Source organism: Trachurus trachurus, assembly GCF_905171665.1.
Source record: "Trachurus trachurus genome assembly, chromosome: 10".
Classification (NCBI taxonomy): Eukaryota; Metazoa; Chordata; class Actinopteri; order Carangiformes; family Carangidae; genus Trachurus; species Trachurus trachurus.
Genome location: NC_139894.1, coordinates 17,657,193 through 17,680,727, shown reverse-complemented (window position 1 = coordinate 17,680,727; position 23,535 = coordinate 17,657,193). Strand labels below are relative to the sequence as shown.

Here is a 23,535-nt window from a genome sequence, read left to right as displayed (position 1 = left end):
AAAGTATTGTTTGTGCTTTTGCTCTCCATTATATGTTTATACAGGCATAATGAAAATAAAAGGCCTAACAAAGCTTCAAGGAGAGAAATATTTGAAAAGAGAGCTTTCAGTAATCAAATTTATTGAGTCTCTTCGGGGGATGATTTCAGCCATGCATTCAACATGCGGGGTTAAGGTGCCAGAGATGGTTTTCTATAATGTGTTATATGGACCTGTATTCCTTCAATCATTCTTTATACCACATGAAATAGAAGCCAGCATGAGACCCCATGTCACCTCTGTCCACACCACCATGTGTTGCATTAAGGCTGTATTATAGCACGGACCAGTGATTCCCAGATGCGACAGCAGGGCTGATCATCAATTATTATACCTCAGTGGATCAAAATGAGCATATCTGCTCATTCCAACATCCCCAGTGCTGGCCTGTGGCGGCTGAGCGACGGGCTTAGTGCACCTCCACCACCCCCCGCTCCCCGTCCACCATCCCCTCTGCACCTGTAAGCTCCGCGACACCAGCCGGAGCCCTCGCAGAGGCAGTGGGACATGCCTCGAGACAACATCTGCCTCCCCTTGGTGACCTGCCGAGTTAAGCCAACTGCAGAATCAAGGGCATGCTCGCAGAGGTCCCTGATTTTATCATAACAAAGACTTTTCTGCCGCTGCTGCCTGTAACTGGCTTCAGGAGACGTTCCAGTCTATTTTCTGTGAACACTGTGAACTCACTCTGTAGAGCAGACTCTATCTTTCTTTCACTCTGTATTCCTTTCCCTCTCTTGCCATTCCATCTTAAATGAATGGTAAAGGATACTTTCAAAGTCTAATCTATGTGTAAATTTGTAAAACAAAACAAAACAAGTTTTTCAATTTTAACTTGTATTGAAAATATGTAATTTTCTTTAGCTTATCCAATTCCTATCACATAATCACAATCGGTTCTGTGAAGATTTAGCGGTGGAGATTTAGCGTGCTGAATTAGTGAGTGTGAGGAGGCCTCTGTATGACAGATGTTTGATACTTGAAATCCAGCGGGACCCCTGGCTGAATGGAATTAGGACAAATCAATGCAATCATGCAGGTGTCTGGGGGAAATGGGGACAAAGGGACACAGTCTGTCTGCCTGCTTGCCCAGAGCTCCTGGCAAAGCTTCAGCTCCAGGTCTGCTTCTGCATGCATGGAGTGGCAGACAGATGAGTGACCTCACGAGCACTGCATTGCCTTGAGGTCCCCACAGATGCCTCGCAAAGCACCCGGGCAGCAGTGCCTTTGCGAACTTGACCATGGTGAATGTGATGAATGCCTTGGCTCACTTGCTGGGGAGGGTTCACAACAACCAGGTTTATGTGTTCAGTGTCAAGCCCCTCAAAAGCCCCCTGTCACTTTCTGTTAAGCCAAACATGTCCTGTAGGGCCCACCTGAAAATCTACTTCCTCAGCATGTCCTATCTGAAAACCCCATCCTGTTTCTTCCCCCTCTCTTCCTGCGCTCATTCAGCACAACTCCTTCTTCCCTTCCTAGCCACACTCTCACTCCATTTGTCAGCGTTACCAGCCCGTGAGTGGTTTCTGAAGTGATCCATTTGTCCACGAATACCAATTTATCAGCCAGTCAGTGCATACATTGATTAGGTGGGGAGAAGGTCCCATACTGTACAGTGGGAGAGTAATCCCGTTCATGCGTATGCATTCAACACCTGGATTAAATCACAGCAGTGACTCCAGATGCAGATTAAAAACATACTGTAACCTGCATGCTTTATTATATTTCAACCAATTGAATTAACTGCCGGTAATGTCCCCGGAATTCGAGAGTGTGTGTATGTGTGTGTGTGTGTGTGTGTGTGCGCGTGTGGGGGTGTGTGTCAACTGTTATGCATGGGATTTATTACAATTTTATGCCCGTGCTTGTGAAATTAATGATTTCACAGGAAAATATTGCATTTCTTGTGAATGACACATTTTAGTTGATATATGCTAATACGTGGAATACAGACAGATGGCATCATGGTTGTAGCCGTCTGTCATCATATCATTGATGTCATCGCGGCAAAACCGCAGCTATCACTGTAAATTGAATCCTATCAAAACTGCAGTTTATCTCATAGCGATTTGTTATTGAAAAAATAAGCCAGAGAAAGGCAGCAATATAATTTTACATTGGTCACAGCATGTCGTTCCCCAAGCTAATTTCCTCTGGTTTTTGTTCCTCTTTCTCATCTGTCAGCACACACTTGTGTGATTCATTTTGCCCTGATATCAATAAATGTTCCTTTATTTTAATTTAGGACAACAGAGCATTAAGATGGCCTTTTTTTTCAAATGTTTCCAGCCTGCCATGCCGTTCTGCAGCATATCAGACCAACTCAGGTCAATAGCATTAAAGGCTGAGAGAGTTGGTGAAAATACAACCCCTGTGATGCTGTGGTCTGTTCAGCCTTCAGGAGACATATTGATGCACAGTTATTTTGGTCAATAAGTCCTTCTGAGCAGAGGCCATCCTTATCCTTGAGACCGACTGCACGTGAAAAATGAGAAAGGGATGAGACCATGCATTTTAATCTGTCTACAGCGCTATATCTTAACAGAAGGGGGTGGTGGGGGAGAGCGCATGGTGAGGGAGAAAAAAGGAGAAAGAGAGAGCTGCACTTCCTCTAACCCCGTCTCAGCTTTGCTAATGCAGTTGTTAACAATAAACCATGCCATTGGTTATGCTGAAACTCAACACCTCCGAGCCAGAGCATAATGGCTTTATTGAAACATGAAGCAGACTGACCTCTGACCTTGTGATAAGAATTCACAAACACAAACATACAAACATACAATCTCAAATGAGGAGATTTTGTAGTCATACATTTTAATGTGCATTGATATTTTTTCTCCTTTGTTTTAAAGCCAAAGAAAGTCCATCCACATCTCCGGGATATTAACATAATGCAAGATAAAACCAAGAAGCTGGATATGAGATGGGGCATATTCATAATGCAGCGCTTTGGGTTTAAGCTAAGAACTGTTAAGTGGCAGGTTGTGTTTGCAGTGTGTGTTAATGTATGTCTCGTGCAAGCAGGGTGGGGATGGTGGGAGGGACAGGTGCGGCGAAATTGCAGCCAGAAATGTTCACGCCAACACGAGCTCTCAAACTAAAAATGAAAAGGAGTGGGATTTTTGTAAAAAGCTATCTATAACAAATGGCCTTGAATAAAACATCAGCCCATCTATATTTTATAGCTTCCCATGTTTTCCTCCTGCTTCTGAGGGGAAGGTTTCAGCTCTTTCAGGCAGGTGTAACCTCGGCTCATCGCACTGAAAGGACAGCGAGATTCTTGATAAAAATTGAAAGGGTTTTGTTGTGTCCAGATCTGTGGCCAGATTTCTTCAAACTTTCAAAGCTGAAGTAAGTTTATTATCTGAAGGGCTCTGACTTCGAGGTTTCAGGCAGTGTTTACTGGATGCTTGATATCAACATGCACTGCTACATAGCCTTTTGGCCCGAGTGCCAGACACACCATTGGCATCCAATAAATAGCTTGCCCATTTTTGATTTTGTGTGTCTTGTTGTTTTTAATGATTCATGTTCGGTGTTACTGAGATCATATCAGTAAGATGGAATCAAGCACCAAAGCAGCACCTCTCTCAAACTCGGAACATTTCACAGGTTTAATATGCAGCCTGAGCCATATTCCAGTTTAGGAATCACAGAGTCAGTGAAATGGAACAAAGTGAATTGCTGGCTCGGGCCTTTGAGCCTCTATCCTTGTTTGAAGTCTCTCTCTACCCCTGCCGAGTTCAGAATACATTGTCCAGAGACACGATCAAACTTGGCAGCTATTGATCCCTTCCCAAACCAGACACAAGACTTACTGAACATGTTAACAACTTTCGAATGAGTATTTTAATTGTACAGGTCTTTGAAAAACCAACTGAAGTCACAGTGCTGCTGAGTGAATGTGAAGCAGCAACTTTTGGACAGTCAAACATGCAGCCAACATTCCTGTTTTTCTCCTTAAGATAGCACAACTCTTCGTGCATTCAAATCACATCTCTTAGGGCACATTAGAGCATTAAGAGACGCTGGAATAAAAGTATAAAATGATGCATTTTTAATCCTCTAAAACAGTAGAATACAATTACTGAGTACAACATGTACAAGTTAATTCATAAAAAAAGGCTAATTTGTAGATTTCTGGTCAAAGTTAAAACGGCTTAGAGCCAATCCTCTCTTGCAACAAAACTAAGCCAAAAAATAAATATGTGTAACTCATAACGTGCCGTAGACTTATGGAGCTGCTGGTTTTATGTATTCAGTCTAAACACTGCCTGTCTGTCACAGTTAGTTTGTAAGTCAGCCCTCAACACTGGGACAATTTGTTCAGCTTCCATCATGTGTGATATTTTCTTCTGGTTCTGGCAGTGAAGCACTTCAACTGGTATGAAAACTATAAATGCCATGCGCTGATTGTCTTGAAATCTTTTAATATCTTTCCCGTCTTGTTCTGCTAAGATCTGGATGATTGCACCAGAAAGCTCCTGTCTCAACTTCAGTGAAGACTTTGGCAGGGCAACAAAGAAGGGGCCTAATACTCTGGAAAAGGAGGTTTCTAACATGACACTTTTCAGTCGTTTGAAGGAGGGTGGAGAGAGATTTCTGTGAGCTGAGTTGACTCCTCCAGATCAATAGCTCGTCTCTCTCTCTGAGACAACTGGTGTGGCATTTGAACCAGATAAAACAAAGGTTCCCCTCCACCTCACCTCTGAGTGCTGAGCACTCCCACCAAATCCCAACCGGTTGAGAAGGATACAGATGAGTCCATCTAAATCCCCTTCTGACTCAGCTCTAGACCCCCGGCGGTCAGAAAAAAAGGAGAGAGGAAAAAAAAAAAAAACTAAAATCATCTTAAAAGGAAAGGTCCAATCTATGTAGGTTAATACTCACTGTTGCTTCATTTAGCTCTGTTGCAGGCCCACTGGGGCAGCTGTAAAAAGTTCTAGGAGCCAGAAGGCACAAAGGCTTTTATTTATTTATATGAGGGAGAATATATAGCGGGAAGCAAACTGGTGCAAATGATGTGAAAAAAAAGCGGTTTGAAGAAGTTATCTTGTAGATTGTGGGATAACTGCAAGAAAAGGAACAGGCTGCATTACCATTTTATGTGTGGAATGAATTAAACATACACACCGCGGACAGAATATCTCTGATAACATGACAATATGTAAGGTTGTGGTGTGAAATTAATGAGACATGCTTGCCCCTGTCTTTCAATAACTACCAGCGATGTACCCTTAAGCAAGGCACTTCATTCTTAATCACCTTTGTGAACCTACTCATTTACCAGCAGTCCACGGTGAGACGGGCTGCCAGAAGTAAAAGGTTGCACTGGCAGCTATTAAAGTGTGTAAATGTGGAGAAGGCCATTGCTATCAAAGGGAATGCCTGCACAGCCAACTTTACATGAATAAAAGTTGGAAAAAAAAGAAGAATCATGCCCAACAGTCTTACAGCAGTTCATCATCTTTCTAACCTGTGGTCAGCCAATTATCTGGATCTTACTACAATGTTGGACTTTTTAACTCTCTGAACAAGGGTCTTCTTCTCTCTTGCATGTCAGCTTAGTCTTTCCCCCTGGTCGCTGATGACATTGTAACACTAATTACAGCTAATTGTTCTATGCTGAATGGATTTAGTCACATTGCAAATGATACGCCATTGGTCAGTGTCACAATGTTTCCACAGAAAAATTCAATGGGGAATGGAAATTTGCACAAATGAATGTAATTAAGAAGCACATTCATTACTTCTAATTGCATATGAGAACCCTCAAAGTGAAACTGAGATTGGACTCATATGAATAATTAATGTGGCTAACTGTACTGAAGACTATGGCGTTGTTGCCGTCATCATGTGTTCAAGTCTTGGTATGAATGACAAATGTAGTCGCATAGTTTTGTACTGAAGTCGTAGACCTCCAATCACAACCATCTCACTGTGTTTTTTTTTTTTTTTTTTACGCTTCCTCGTGAAATCCCTTTATTCATGGGCAGATTGTGTCTAGACAGTTGAATTCCAATCTTAGTGCGAGCTTGCCATTGGCAGCCAGACATACTGTGTAGAGTCGGAGGTTTCAGAAGTATTAAAAATTCAAGTGGTACCAACGTGTTTGGCACACTAGATCAAGTCAAGTGGCCTTTTCCAAAGACACAGAAAAGGGCAGTTGTAAATCAGTCAACTGGAAACTCAGTCTGAGAGTTATTATGAAAATTTTTAGACCTACAGAAATCAAAGAGTTGAAACCCTAACCCCCACAAAGTCAGAACTCTGCAAGCCTTTAATCAGATTATTTGTCTCCTGCAATGGGGAATTATATAATCTATAAATATATACATGTATAAATGTATGGTATAAAAGCTTTAAAATCTCACAAAGTGAAAAATAATTTAAATATCAAACATAATCACTGATTGAAATCTGTAATTTGACAAAGCAATTCTCTTTTGTAAAAAAAAAAAAAAAAAGTCACCAGCTTTTTAATACACTGTGCCGCATATTAAAACTATAATCTTATTATACTTGCAGTGTTTAAAAGGGATTGGCTTATTTTAATAGCAGATTTAGATCTTAGACAGACAAGGTGTAAGCTGGTCATTTGAAAGCCATATGCCACAGATTAAGATACGGCACTACAGTATACAGCGTTTTTATGTTTCTTTCCAGAGACTAATGCACTGCTTCAAAACTGCCGTTGCTGAGCTGCTTGTAAGTGGGCAAAAGCACAAGCTCCTAAATCCCTCATCTCCAACAACAGGAAAAAGAAATAGGAATATTATAAATCGTCCAGAGAACAAATTTGTGTATTGTTTGAAAAATGTGAAGGATTTAGATGCAGGGATTTGCTTCTACTTGCTGCACTTTGTCTGAGGGTTTAGCACTGGTTGCTGTTCGTGACATGATGAGTCCCATCATTCAGCTAAAACCTTTCAGGGCATCATTAAGCCAACATCAACTTAACAGCGAGGGCAGTCCAAAATTAATAAATGCATGAAAAAAAAAAAACTAAAACAAAAAACAGTGGATTGAATTATTCAACGTCAACAAAGCTGGATGCAGTAACATCACTCAGAAGAAGGCCAATGGTCATTCTAATCAAAAACAACCACAACATCAACAACAACAACAACATCCACAGGACACAATGTCTGAGCCAGGATGGGTCAAGAATGACATTTTCATCAACTGGATGCTTCTGGTATCAACCATAAAAAAACTGTCTGCTCTCAGTGACTCCCTGAAACGTCAGTCACTGTGGATGCCACAGCACTGAGAATATGAGAGACTGAAACAGCAGCGTGCATCCTTCTTATTCAAGGGAAGAGATGCATCGCATATCATTATGCATTCCTGTTTTTGATGTTTTGATGAAGTGTTGCAATTTGGCCGAAAGGGACAGGTACGATTCATCATGCCTAATTGTTCTGAATGTGTAGTTCTGTACAAGCCAGCAGTCAGATGTATGGGGGGTTGGCCCTAAAAAACACACATGCTAATGATATTAATTTGACGCTTTTATCTATTTGTCGAGACAGAGGAGGAAATATCAAAACCTTTGGAACAATGTGTAACAAAAGAGGCGACAGCAGAAGACTGATGGTGGGGTGGTGAAGTAAGCCTGGAGGGGGAAGCAAGAGCCCATAAAATGAACAGCCGCCTAACTCATAAATAATAGAAACATAAAATGTCATATGAACTTTATTTCAAGAGTGGGTGGTCTAATAAAGATGCAGGTTTAAAGAGGAGTTGAGAAATTCATTGTCATAAGAAGGCCACATGGCTTGCCTTTGGCACAGACAATTATTCAGTGGAAGTTGACATTCAGGTCCAAGCTGAAGCACCTTTAAGAAACAATACAGCTTCTGACTGCTGAAATCCTCTCTCTCTTTCTATCTCTCTTTTTTTTAACCGTTGCGTGAATCTTTCCGTCCCTCAGCTCTATTTCTCCTTCTTCACTTGGAGTCATTCCATCTCCTCTCCCCTCTTTCCCCTTGTTCTTTTTGCTTTACAAATTGAGACGACATGATAAGAGATTGCCACCGCCATGCCAGCCTGGTGCTCATTGATAAAACCATATCTAATCCATCTTAGGCCCCCCTCTGTCACCAACGCACTCATCTCTGAGACAGTCGCCATGTACAGGATCCATCCATCTCTTTTTCAACTGAGTAGCACAGAGTCAGAGTTTATCTGACTTAACTTCTGGAAGGAGAAAATGGAGCCAGATGAGTCAGACCACTTTCACTCCGTCTTCAAATGATGTGCGAGTGTGTGTGTGCGTGAGCATCTGTACGTGCAAGCGCATGTGTTAGATCAGCAGCATCTGAGCAAATGAAAGGAATTTAGTGACTTACAGTAGGTGAGACTGTCTGCACTTTTAAAGATGTATTTATTAAAATGATACAAATATATAATGTGAATTTCCTGCCTGGAACGGTCACTCACAAATATAAACACCTGAATGCGGCACAGCCCTACATACCATACATTTCATAATGACTTATATTTGAGTACATAAAATTTATGAATGCACTTCGGTGTTTACATTACAGCTGAACATGATCAGCTCCTGGCTGCTTTAACCTGCTTTTGCATTAACATCAGTTCAAATGAAAGTGACTTAAATACCATTTGGTGTGATAAGGTCACAGAGTATTAGTATGGTCTTTTGGTCAAATATCCAGTGACTTCCATAATATCTAACTACTCCAATGTTAGCCCCTCACTTATTCCCTTATCACTCACTCTGCTGTGATTTTTAATGCAGCAATTTATATAAGTACACATGCATTTACTATATTAGCATGGTCCTCTAAAACTAATGCACTTCAACAAATATTACCCCAGAGGGAAGTGGGTAAGTGCAGTATTTGAGAAAGTTTATGAAGTATAAGATGTTTAAATCACTGAATATTAATGAGATGGTGAGCAATTTCCTCTGTGTATGAATGAATCACATATGTGAATCACGGCTGTCACCATGGAGAGTACATTAAAAAAGAACTAAGCAGGGGCGCTAGAGGTTTGATCATCAGACGGGTATGCTTGTGTGTGTATTCAGATACCGACCTGCATGTATAGTCTGTGTGAGAGGATAGAGAGGTCAGCTGTCTGGAAAAAAGCCTACATTGTAAAAACTGATTTAAAAAAACGGATTTTCTGTTGCAGGTTGCAACATCCTCTCATCAAATACTGTATATATAAATATATACAGTATAAGAAATAAAGAAAAATCACAAATGGGACGGACCTTCACATGCAAATGAACAGGGCCAGGATGTCAGCCATCTTGTCTAATGTCTAACAAATGTATTCACAATCACACTCACACTGACACCCCGGCCCCGGACCTGTCAGCGCAGCTGCTGGGGAGGCAGATGCATCAAGGACTGTTGTCTCACTTACAGCTATGACACAATGGCTATATTGCACGTAGGTGTATGCAAAGCAATCTATTTCTGCCTGTCCTGTTTTTTTTTCTTTCTCTCTTCTTTCTGCTGGATAGAAGAAAAACAGATATGTTTTTTGACAGGTAACTCCATGCAGTGGCTCAAGTATTCCTGGCAATGACACACACGGGCCACACAAGTAGCAAAGGTCTGCTCCAACCTGAGCCTGGAGCCCCTCCGCAATGCACGAGGCAGGGAAACCTCCACATAATACAATCTGATTTATCAGGGCTGGAATATCTAGCTGGAAGTGAGAGTAGAGTGGGGGGGGGGGGGGGTTAGGATGTGACAAGGACACATTGATGGGGAACTCAGAATAGCCTTGTCCGTGTTAAGGTGGTGCAAAATCACTTCAGCAGCATCATTGGCATGCTGGCTTTGGATCTGTGGTGGAAAAAAAAAACAGATTCCTCTGTTGTTTGTCTTAAGCACCCCCCCCTCAACCATTTATTTGAGCAATGATTTTTTTTAAAAATCTGTTGTATATGTATGAGGAAGCAGTTGTGCATCCTTGCGTTCAATGGAGCTTTTTATGGAGAACATCATTGGGCAGTAAGCCATGCAGTGACAGCTGTCTAGTGAATCATTTGAATAAATTCAGTAACAGAGTTCCAACTTTAGAGGTAGTATTCCCTTTACACTGTACAGCTTAGCCCTGGACAACATTTACTAAATTCTGACTCACAAAATTAATTTTCAATACTACAAGTTACACCCTTAATTTTATTCCACACTCCCATAACAACAGACTCACTATTTTGATACTATCCAATTTATTTGCATATGCGATATGGCTGAGATATCCTCTGGTTTTGTCTGAGAAGAGAAAAACTAAATAATACAGCACATGGATCAACACTTTGTTTCCTTCTCAGCAGCACAACCTTTGTTCTTCTGCAACAAAATTATCATTTTGACAAAAACGTTGTGTATGTGTAACCAGTGTATTACTAGTTATATGACAGACAACACTTGCTTGTTAAGCATCTGCAAGGCTTGTGTCGTTACTATGAAAATCACAGCTGTAATCTCAGTAAATAATTTTACTGTCTAAAAACACAGATGGCCTCCTGTAAATTGCATTTGTAGACACTCAGCATCAAAATTCAGAAGAAGAAAAAAAACGATAAAAATGAGACACAACAGATTTGCCTTCTGCTTGAAAATACATGCAAAACACACTCACTGGATTCAGGGTCTGAATTCCCGTCTCCCTCGGTGCGGCTGTTGGGTGATGTTTGCTCATAGTACTCCTCCTGGGGGAAGTTGAGGGGAAGAGGCTGGGTGGTGCTGGCCGTGCTGCTAGGTTCTGGATCTCCCAGTCCGCTATCACTGCAACTCTCCTGGGAACCGTCTGGAAGATGGAACGTCACACGGCGCTGGGTCTGAGAGCACATGGACAAGGAAGAATTGTTTGATTAGAAACTCTTCTATGCTGTTTAAAGTGTCTTGAAAAGTGAGAACAAATAAATAAATAAATGATCATAAACAAGCCACTGCAAGTACTGTAATGTGGTGTCGTTGTGCACAGGTAGAATAAACTATTATATTTGAGTCTGAGCTACAGTCCTGCTGTATTGTCTGTTATGCTTGCAGCACTGAAAGAAAATCAAAAGAAATGTTTCTTTTTTTCTGGAAACAGTGTCTAGTTTCACTGAATAATCCATAGAACAGAATGAGAATCTCTCTATTTTTCTTTTTTCTTAAGAGTAGAAAAATATTTCCAATGAAAACTGTTTACAGTCAGGTATGTCCACAGGAACAAGGACATCCCTTCTGAACAGTCACATTGTTGTTGATTTTTTAAAAATATATAATAGTTCAATGCTTCTGAAACACACCACAATTGAAATTCCTTTCACCATTGTATTGAGGTGACAAAATAAATCTCAGAGAGCCTCTCTGCCACAGCCTAGAACTATGTGTGGCTGTGGCTTTAACAGAATAAAAAAAAAAAGAAAAAATATATAAATACAGATGTACTGTAATGTTTAATTATTTTTGAAGAACTGAGGTTGCATAGCCCGAGAGAGTGACTGTTAATTCAAAGTTTCACAGTGACCCCTCTGAAAAACAGACTTAACCCTCTAGGCGCCCGCACTTAAATAATGTCCTTAAAACCTCCGTCATTCCACGTGTGCAGGCACCTTGGTATTAAAGAACGTATCCTTTCTGTTGTTCTGCTCCTAGAGAGAGTCTTGGCACACCACCACTGACAAACAAAGATTATTAATTTCATCATAAGTGTTGACAACAACACTTGTTTATGAGTGAATGAGTAGTGTAGGAGCTGCATTTACAAGGGAAATCCTTGCTTAATTGTATCAAGTGTTGCTTCATGCCCGGCGCTGCATCCATCATCTCTACCTACTTTTAATAGGAACATATGCCAAAACTGCATCTTGTCACCAAGGGGACTAATTGAAACTGTGACCCCATAACCCAAAAATGATTTCTGGTCTGTGTAGTGTAGTGAATTACTATTCAGATAATAAACTGACTATACGATTTATAATTGAGACTTTCTGTCCTTGTAATAGATGGGATGTGTATTAACAGGTTGAACTACTGTATGTCCTAGTTTTCCCTCTCACCCATTTCAGACACAAAAGAGGTGGAGTTGTGTGTGGAGGCTGAGACTTTGATTTGTAAAGTCTTAGGGATCACAGGCATGTGGGCATTTTCTTCTGAGAGGTGCAGGCCTCTTTGATTTCTCCCGAGGTTTACAGAAGTTCAAGATGCAACCTTTCTTTGGAGCTATAAAGAAAACACATCCCGTGTGCGATTGTGTCTGCTAACATGTTAGCAAAACCACACAGTTACAATCAGCCCTGTTGTGAATCCCACTGGGTAACCTGCGGACACTGCTGATTTCATTTTTACTTTGTTTTATATATGTATACTTTTTCCTTGGAAAGAAAGAGAAATGAGGAATGAGAAGATCTGACTTGGCTTTGAGGCAAAAATGGTAAAAACTGAGCATTGTCGCAGTGATATACTACATGATTCCCTGTGTAACATCATACTGCATCACACTGTATAGCGGCATAAAACACATAAAATATAATTACGCCCTCAGCTTCGGTTATTGCGGTGAATTTTATTCGTCCCATTATTCAAACTGATGAGAGGATTTTTCCTTTTTTTTCAGCCTAAGCACAAATGACTGTCTTGATTTTCTTCATCGCTATAGCAACAAAAGCAATATGCAAGTCCGGAATTAAAAACATCATTAACACATGCTCCTTCAAGCTCAGGAGGAGGTGATGTCTCTGTGCAAACATATTTTTTCTTAGCTACTATAGTGCGTAGATAAAGCAATTATTGTTCTTTGATAAGATAAATAATGCCAGGAAAATTGAGGAGAAAGGGAGAGTGAAATAAAGTCTGGCACTAATGAAGGACAAACTGCCAAAAAACAAGTGCACAAAAAGCCTCATTTGAAAACTATCAGAGAGGGTTGACTAACCTAAATCCACACAATTAGCACCCTGAAAGCACAACTGAGTGGTTTTCAATGCTGTGATGTTGAAACAGCTAGCTAAATATTCTATTTACTTGATTCATCTAGATCCCGAGGCCACAAATCAGTGTGTGGCGCGTGTGTGTGTGCGTGTGCGCGCGTGTTCGCTCGTAAGCAAAAGATGGATGAGAGATATACGCATAAAAAGGGAGGCAAAAGGGCAGCTGAAGAAACAAACTAAAAAACACACACAACCTTCACCTCTTGTGTCATTTAGCTCAGAAACTGCAGCTCTTTGTTGCTGTTTTTCTCCTACCAACACAATAAAAAAGAACAGTTCACAAGCACTGCACCAATTTCTGAAGTACATAAATAAATAAATATACATGATGCAGGATTAAAATTAATCTCGCCTTGACTACACGTGGCATCAGTTTCTGCTGCCAAATGATGAGGTGTATTTCTAAAGTCTTGCACAGAAAAGAACGAAAGAACGCTTTCCCCCACTCTTCTTGTGATTTTTATTCTTTTTTTCTAAGACGGAGAGGAGACAAATACCTTGTTGGCAAAATCATATAGTTCTGTGTGCCATGTTTGCCCACGCTTTCAAGTAGACTAAATATCTACTTGTTCTCAAACAGTGTTGGCAGCTGTTTCTCAAATTACTGGAGGATGTGCACGAAAAGCAAAGTCCAGGTTCCAGCAAAAAGAAAGAGCCCACTTACGGAAGGTTGGCAGCACTACAAAAAGCATACTTCCTCTCCACATGATTCTAATTATTGGAAACTTGCTCCAACAATGGCATCCAGAATCTATTAGAACAAACAGCTGTCCGTGACAATTAGGACATAATCATGTTGCATGAGGGAGTGTCTTACTTTTTAGGAAGCCCATTCAAGTTGGTGCCAGATGTTAGGAAAGGCCTAATGTGATTTCATGATAATGCTCAATGCTAAGTTGTTTAGTTACAATATTAATTACAATTAAATATCATTAACGGCTCTTGAATAAATAAAAGTTTTGCCCCCAGTGATAATGACTAACGTGAATGAAACATTAATGTCGAAAGACAAAGGTGACAAACAAAAACAAACATTCACAGAGGATTCAAGGTGAGTGTTTTGCTAAGCATTATCACTTATTTAAAGAAGCTGCCAGAAATCCATAAAGCAAAGACAAGCTGCGGTAAGAGATATCAAGACCAAACAAAGCCCGTTCAGCCAGATAAAACACTGCCTTGAGAAGTATGTACACAGAGATAAAATGAACAGGAGCAATGCATGCCAAGTTCTGCCATATTACAAGCCAGCCAATCCCAAACCCTCCCTCTGGTAACGACCCAGACAATAGGCAGATGGGGCTGGATTCACGGGTTAAAGGATTAGAACTCCGTTATATTTAGATATTGAGGAGGGGAGGCCAAGTGGCTGCCACCACCTTGTCCTTTGCTAGACCTCAGCTCTTTGGGTTTTATTATTCTACATAGCCCCCCCCCCCCCCCCCCCCCGGTCTACCACCCTCAAGAAATAGCAAAGAAGTCAGTGCCGCGTGGAGAAGGACTTGGCTGACAACCTCACCACTTTGAGTGATAAACAGAGACCACTTAGGAGTGAATCAGGGGAGATTGGCTCTGCCATTTCAGATAAGGATCTGCTCGCAGGCACACCTAGACCTGCATAAATCTGTTCAGTGGAGATGCTGATTTGTCATGTCGCACATGTCTTATGTGAAGAAGAAAAAAACAAGAAAACAAACCAAAAGAAAGAGGAAAAATAAGACCCCAGTTGTCCCTATCCCCACTCTACCGGTGTCAAGACTATGCAACATCCACAAAACTCTTGTTTTTGTACATGCTGTTCCACATATGTGAGGTGAATATGCCGCTGTATGTGAGATGATGAGTTAGCGTGAACATGCAAGAGGGAGGTGATTCTAGCAAGAAGGTTGAGACACGGCTGGGTGATTTTTGACTAATCAAATGATGAGTGTATCTGTTTTTGAGTCATCAGTTATGATAATCGTCTCTGTGCCACATGAATGACAGTATTAAGAAGACTCTCAGGCTAGTCTGGTTTTTCAAAGTCATATTAATATGTTAACAATCTAATAGTTTAGATATTAATGGTATTAAAGTATGCATCAACTTACAGTAGATGATAAATCTGCATCAAACTATAACAAAATATCGGTTCTGTTCTCCCACATCTAAAATTAGTTATCCTGCACAAGAACTCTGACAGTCCCAAGGACCAAAGCCTGCTGACCTGTCTGTATGGCTACATACACAAATATAGACATATTCAGACAAGACAAGACAAGACTGAATTTGATTTTTTGTTAATGGAGTCTTAAGCTTGATCTATTTTGAATATATTCAGTTAAATATGCAACAATAAAGATAACTGAACATTAAATATGTTTTCATTTCACTCTCAGCAAAACTTTGCAGTATAAGAACCTTTTCTAAGGCATAAAAAAGATGTTAAAGGATGAGAAAGAGCTTTTTGTGTGTTCATGTAGACAGTTTGAGAAGACACTTAAGTTGGAAAACTGAAGATAACAAATCCCTGGCGTCTTTAAACAATTCCACATGATTTGTCAGTTGTATTCATGCAGCAATAAGAAAAAGAAAAGTAAAGAAAAACAGCATTATTTAGGTCATGATTAATTATTGTTGTTGGAATACATGTATATTTATGATTATAATGCATATTTCTTGTGTATTCATGTGCTATATTAATATGCATATTTCTGGCAATAAAGATTATAGTGGGAACATGCAGATTTATAGTTGCCATGACTTGTGTGAAATATACTGTAGCAACAGGCCAGACTCCTGATCAGTATTTGCACTGTAATGATGCTCATGCGGGAAAGAGCAGAGAACAGAGTGAGACTTACATTCACAGAGGAGATCTTGCCAAGTTGACAGCCCTCCTGCAAGGACAGAAGAACAGTCATTTCACATCCCTGTCTGACTCTAACTTCTTAAAGCCAGTCAGAGTTCACAATTGACAAGCTCATAGGTTTTCAGGGGTTTAAAGTCTTTTTTTTTCTTTTTTAAGTTGGAATAGAGATTCAGGATACATATTGATTTTTTACTCAGACACAGGGTTTGTACAGTGCATTTCTGTGCTCTGTTGGCACACCAACAAACCCGGTTGCAGAGTACACACCCTCTCCTCAGAAATGTAAAGAATAGGGCAAACCTGACATCCTGACAACACAAGCCATACAACTGACACTTTGATAAAGATGTTTTCTCTGCATGTCAGGGAGGAAAGTGAACAGAATATCAAATGAAGCATCAAAAATTAACAATAAACAGCGACAAGCTTCTAAATTGGGAACAAAAGACACCCGCAAGCCTGCAAAATAGCATCCTCTCTCTGGGGACTGAGATAACTCACAGAGAGATAAGAGTATTTAATTTTTAATCACTAATTTTGTTTTCTTTGTACTGTGTATAATAATCTGAGTACATGACTTGATTTGCAAAGAAAATAGAAGGAATCTGGCAATGAGGAGCCACTTAGACAGGGGAGAAGCGGAGAGGACTGCTGAGGTGGAACGGTAAAACAATGAACAGGAAACAAGTTCATGTCAACAGATTATCCTGCCATAATTGTTCACCGAGGGACACAGCTACTGACTGAGCGATAGAGCAGTACACCCAACACTATTCATCAAACACAAAGTGGTGCTGCATGGTGGACAACTCAAATGATTTTAAAAGCAACATCTCCAGACTTCTGACAAAAAGCAGCACAGGAAAACAGTAGGGTTGTGTATTATTTATAATAAGCAATGTTTGTGTGGAGACAGGAATATTTTTATTTAAGACCTTCATGGGGGTAACCATTGAATCATCTCATTTCCATGAAGTATCTTGTTACACAAATTATGCATATTGTATATTTCTGAATGCGCTGGCAACATTTTCTTAGAAGAGAATCAACATGTCATGTCATGTTTGTCTCTTTGTTAGTTGTTTAAAAGTTAAATTTTTCTGAAGAAAAAAGTATCATTTTTAGTAGTTACTGTATAGCCATAATGGTACTGCACTGCTCTATGCCAAAATCTATTTTTTAATGTTGGGCTGAAAAAAAAGAAAAGAAAAAAATGTTATGTTGGATGTTTCATATATTCACTTAAATTCACCAGGTACCCAGGACAATGATTTCTAATGAATAAAAGAGCTGCTCTGTGCCTACTTTATATGTATCACAAACACTGAACTGCCCTGCTACAGTGTGTGACTCCTGCACACAGCTGGTAGTCTGCTCATGAAATAAATATAATTATTTTGTCAAGGGCTCAGTCACAATATTCAAGAAGAATTTGAAAAATTCAAAGTAATTATGGTGACTACACGAGGGACTGATTCACAAAAGGAATGCAGAAAATATATATTTTTTTTAATCTAGGTTTTTAAAAACAAGTGCAGAAAGTGCATATAGGCCCAATCTGTGCCCATGTGGACTGACTGTTCTGCATATGTAGACATATAGAGGTTATAATATCCACATAGATCTTAAAATCATTGACATAAGCTATCACCACTACTGACAGTATGGCTTGAGCTGCTATAGCACTATACTATAAATAACCTCCAACCCTAACCCTTTTTCGTCACATTCGCATTTTTGAGCGCACCAACATTTGTCAGGTCTTGTTTGAGGGGCGGCTCATTTGCATCCACTGACTGGTCATTTAAAGCAGGATTTTTAGTTGAGGCTGCCATCAGGCAGTTGTTTCTTCTTACACTAATGTTTTATTCAACATCTCGTGACACATACTTCAAGTTAGAGACCTTGCCAACCAATTAAATATATGATAATGTACATGAGGGATCTGAGAAGGTGACCTATGGTTGTCTCATATTTAGATGACATTCAAAACAATAGTTGTACATTTGATTGCTGGAGACCACAACTGTGTGAGTTTTTTCTCTCTTTTCTCCCCCCTCCTCTGTATGGATTGGTCAGTGACCTTCTCTCTGTGCGTACGCCTCTCCAACTAGCTGTTTCAAAGCACCCACATGCAAGCCTGGGAGAGAGTTATGCTTAAGATAAGTGCATTTGTTGGTGAACCACATCAAAGTACAGAAGGATGTCTTAGTGAGCAAAGGCAGTGGAGCTCGAACCAAGCCTTTGATCACCACAGGCACTCTGATCATTAAAATATTGGATAAATAATTGATTAAAAACACCAGACCTTATTGTGCTCTGTTTCTGTATCCAAATGTATCCCATTTTTTGAGCACAGTGGCTGCACAATGAATAAATAGTGAATGTAGTAAGTGAAAGGACCATATACAACATCCTGTAGTACTGTATGGCATAAACAGAAAATTGCATATGTTATTGTTGTAATTCTCTGTAAAAGTGAACTGGAGTACAGTCTTTGAGTTTGCCAGCACTGAGTTCCAGTATGTACCGGAGGCAGGTTGAATTGATGCAGCAACCTTTCTTCTCCAGTGAGGGTCAGAGCAATGGTGTGGCAGGTTGGCAGAGAGGTAGAAGGACTGGGTAATAATCAAAAGGCATAGTCAGAAGGTAGGTAGCTATGGGTGCTTTCCAGCTGTGCGTAGGTGACTGGAAGGCAGCTAATATTACATCCACAGCTGAAACTAAGCCTGCAGTGTGCAGGAGGAAGACAATAAGCCAACTGTGGGTATATGAAGGATATTAGAACAACTTTTCATCAGCTTGTGTACATATGACTGTTAATCAATCTCTCTCTGTACATATACATTAACATTAAGGGTATAAAATAAATGCAAATTATTCAATATATATAACACTATGCATGACTCTCAGAATGAGAAAAAACAAAACAAAAAAACCTTCATTGAGTTCATTGTCTATAAATTTGATTACGCTATAAGGTTAAGTTAGGTAATGTAAACTATTGATAACTAATGTATCATTTTTGTCATTTTAGAGGATTATCTCACAGTCAGACCAACAAAATGTAAACTCCATCATGTACAGAAGGGAAGGTAAAATACAGAACGAACAGAAACTCGCATGAGGAGGTGTGGTTTTCAGTAAGGCAAGTGCACAGAGAGGGAACTTATTATTTAATGCAAAATGACCAGTGGTGCTTAATCTAAAGTTTGGGTTAATATTCAAGAGGCAAGACTTAAGTTCATATTGTCAGTTTCTGATTTCAACTGTCTCTGTACAAATGGAAAAAAAAAAAAAAAAAAAAACACAATAATCATTGTTGGCAGGCTTTGTACTTCAAACTACGAAAGAGAACATATTTGTACACAAGCAAGAAAATAACCAGAGGTGCAGGCATCTTTAAACACACAACCAGTCAAAATTACTACCCTGGGATTTTCAAGGTCTTGTTATAACCATTTTTCTTTTCTTTTTGTTGCGATTTTTTTCTGACCTCTGTGAACTTGATGGCACTGAAATCTGCCGACGTGAGTTTACTAAGGAATAAGAATTAATTAGATTTTCCCTATTCTCATTTTCAGCAATTACTACCACTTGTGCAAAATTTGTGTTGGCTTTCCATAGACCGATTCTACTATATTATAATCATACAGAAAATTAGACCCAGTGTTTAACCATCTTTTTTCTCTTTCAAATATGCCCTTGCTGAATTGGTTGACCTCTGCACTCTGTTAGCAGTGGCATGGTATCGCAATACAAAGCTTTGTTTAATCTCTTCTATTATTACTGAGTTCAAAGTTTTAAAAGAAAAATAAAACTGGTGAATCAAGGCAACAGACTGCAGTTTCTGAAAACAGATTTTGGAGTGTATGATGTGATAACTTCAAGCTACACTGAAAGCCTTAAAACCGCTCATCCCTGGGGTCCTTGTGCTCCTAATAGTTTAAAGCTAATGAGATCTGCTGCTCCACAGTCTCTGTAGCCTCCCACATAACAGTTTATTTGGTAGTGTAAACACCTTTGAAGGTGGGGAGAAGCACAGAGCAAGGTAAAACAAGATTAGAACCATGCTAGCTAGCCACAGTCTCTTAAGCTGCCAAAGTCTACCCTTGCGTATTTCAAATTCCTTATGACACAGGGTTCACTGGTGAGGCTCACTATAGTTTGCGTCTGTTCAATTCAACTGGTCTCTCTGCAAGAAGTTGGTGAAAATAATGGTCAAGGAGGACTTGTCAGGACTGCTCTGTATTCCAGAAATGTCAACGCGGCACCACAGTCCATGACTTAAGCTGCTTGAAGAGGGCCAGGGGAGAAAAGCATGTGGCCCGCTATCAAGTGGTTATCCCAGCGGATGAGATGGATGTGTCTGAATTTATCAATAGGAAGAAAATGGCAGCTTTGTCAGGTGGCCGTGTCACAATCACACGCATCCAGACATATGCACGCATAATACAAATATTCACAGTGGAAAACTTAGACGTGAATGCCATCTGCTCATGTATGCATGCACTAGAGACACGACTGTCTCAGCCAAGAAACAGTGGGCAGAGTTCAAATTTACATCCCTTATATTTCTGGCAAACGCAGCATGTCTTAGACAGTGTGATAAAACTGTTGCAAACAAAACACCTCCTCATCAAAAGGGGCTAATAAAGTCTTCAATATACTTAAGTGTAGCCTTAGATAAATAGAATCCCCATTTCCCTCTGCATTGGTGTTCAGTTGTCCAAAGTGTATTGATGTACTTATTGACATTCAATAAAGGGAAACCCTCTCAGCAAACCACACAGAGTGGTGTAAATCCTGTACACTTCTTGAGTGCACACAAGGAGCAACTTTCCTCTAACGCAATTACTAGACAGCAATAATGTCACAGTGTGTTCGAACCAATTTTGATTTACAAGTGGACAACATGTAGCCTTTTCATCAGCTTATTATTATTAAGTGGTCTGTATATGTGTGTTTCCCCTGGACAATCCCCCCATCTTGCCTCACTCTTAGTGCGGTATTGATCCTCCCAGTGTACTGGCCCCTCCTGATTTCATTAGACTAGCTGCTGTTAATTACTCCACACTCTAACCTTTTGCTGTTTCATTTGGACCGACAAATTGGATGAATTAAAAAAAAGGTTGGGTGGGGTGTGTGTGTGTGTGTTGGGGGGTGGGGGGGGGGTGTTTGGGGGTAGCAAAGAGGAAACAAGAGGAAGGAGAGAAAAAAGCTCCCTTGCAGCTGTAGTGGTGGACCCCCCTCCCTCTTTGTGGCGTTCATGTCAGAATCCCAAGCGGCATAATAATTAAAAAAGTTCATCAATGTTCTCTTTGCTCATCAAATTATGCAGAAGGAGGCTACTCCAGTAATTGTTGCAGAGGATTCATTTATGAAAACCATACCAGCTAGATCTAGTATGGTTGTCTGGGGAGTTGGAGAAATACGCCTTTTTCCACCTCTTTATGTATTTGTAAAAGGTTTCTCTGCATCAAGCCGGCTGGTCATTAAAACACACTTTATCCATTTATGCATATTTATTTACAAGGATCATGTGACAGCCTTAACGAACTCCAAAATTTTGTATAACACTGAATCAAGACACAGCACCCGTCTTGACTGACACACCAATTTGTCTTCTTAGTGAAGGTATTAAAACACTATGATGTGACACATAGCTGCAAAGTTATAATTAGACTTCATTTAATATCTTATGTCATGAGATTACATGCGCAGTGCATGGCATCTAAAGCATATTTAAATCACAGGGGATATAATTGATTAACCATATGAGACTGGAAACCAGATGATGGGGATGATGCTTTAAATCCATGTTAAATCAATATAGCCACTTCCTACACATCAAGGGATTATTGACAGAAATTACTACCAGCTGTAATTACTGAGGTAAAACACATCAGATAATTTCTGGCGTGCTGTATTAATGTGTCTTTACTCACAAGTGAGTCAAAAACATTTGACTGCTATGACTGCATTATGTAATCACCTGCTTTAAAGTGGGACAATGTTTCAATGAGGATACATTACCAACCGAGCGAGTGACATTTATAGGATCTTGTGGATCCTTAATATGAGAGATGCCCTTTCCTCAAGGTTGAGTACATTCTAGTTGAAAAGATTCTACATGATGCAGAAGGAGCCATTCAGAGTACTCCCTTTGGCTGAGATAATAACTTCATCATAATTAGCTTGTGGTGCTCAGGAGTGTTGAATTGTCGGTTGCAGTGGGATCTGGGCTGATTTATTGCTTGATTTAATTACGTATCAAAATTCAATTAGACATGCTTTCAACCAAATTCAAAGTGAGTTTTGTCAAGCTGTCCCTTGAAATCAGGTGCGGCTTGAAGGACATCCTTCATAACGCTGTGACATCTAACTTAATAATTATCACTGAGCAAAAATCATCCATGTGCTTAAAAGACGAAAATAGAAAAAAACAAAAAAACAAAACAAAAAAACTGCTATGCCACTTTTGGTGAAATGTGCTTTTTCCCCCCACCATTACTTGTCTCACATCTCAACTGACATCAAACAGCATCAAATACAGCGAAACAGACCTTGATTCAGTAGTGATGTGAAGAAGGTTGCAGGTACTTTACCAAGTGAAGATACATGACAAAATGCTCTTTGAGGTTGACTACTGCTCAGAAAGTGTCTGACTTTCTTTACCCACATCACTCACTACCTGCTCAACCCCTTCTGCACTAGACTACATGGGGGGAAAAGGGAAGCTGTTTTGAATGAGTGTCACATCAGCCTCCAAGAGCTACATTACTCTTTACTACTATGCAAATTCAGGATGTCATGGTGTCTGTGCTAAGAAGTCAAGGAAGGGAAGGATATTTGAGCCGGAGGTCTCTGACTGAAGTGTAGTCCTTTCCAGTACTGTAAATACTATCATTGACAATTTTATTAGGTACACCTTGGTAATACTGTGTAGGGCTCTGTTCGGCCCTCAGAACTGACTTTTTTCTCTCTCCCTCTCCAACCCCCCCCCCCCTTCTCTCTCTTTCTTTTTTTTCCTTTTTTTGAAGCATTGATTCAGCAAGGTGCCAGAAACATTCCATAGGGATTCTGATCTATACTCACTTGACAGCATAGTTTTTGCAGTTTTTCAGTGGCACGAATGCTGTGAACAACCCAGTCCCCCTCCACCCCCCACCTATCCCAGAGGTGTTTTATTAGGCTGTGATCTGGGGACTGTGCAGACCATTGGAGTAAAGTAATTTCCTGGATCACCATCGTGAGACAATGACACATTATCTTGCTTGAAAAAATAAAATAAAATTCTCTTGGAAAAACAGTGGGCTGCACTGTCAATATGAAGGGTTGCACTTGCTCAGCAACAAAAATATCATGAACAAACCAAGTACTGGGAAACATGAGGCATTTGTATGAGGTTTGTTTCCTACAATATTATGTATTCATTGCATCAATGATATTGACAGCAGCCTTTCTTACCCCCACCTAATGTTTTAGTATGCTCGTGTTATTTATTTCTCTTCTTTTTTTTCGGCTTTTCTGTGCAAAAGTATTGAACTTAGTTTTATAATATACAGCAACTTGGCTACTTGTTCTCCTTTGGTTAGCTAAAACAATATGCATTGACATATTGGTATGGCTAAAAAAAGGCGTTTTACTGTTATGTCCATATACAGTATGTGGG

At 40.0% G+C, this 23,535-nt stretch overlaps 1 protein-coding gene across 2 annotated transcripts in view; it reads right to left on the bottom strand.

Annotated features, from left to right (window-relative positions):
* The window catches only part of pcdh11 (protocadherin 11), a gene marked incomplete at both ends in the record, with an annotated part of 123,928 nt that overhangs the window by 31,784 nt on the left and 68,609 nt on the right, over positions 1–23,535 (bottom strand). The window contains 2 exons of one of the 2 annotated variants that reach the window (XM_083981013.1): positions 10,669–10,873; positions 15,853–15,888. In XM_083981013.1, the coding sequence (XP_083837139.1) occupies positions 10,669–10,873; positions 15,853–15,888 (241 nt within the window). The remainder of the gene's footprint in view (positions 1–10,668; positions 10,874–15,852; positions 15,889–23,535) is intronic. The other variant, XM_083981014.1, reaches the window with a different exon arrangement.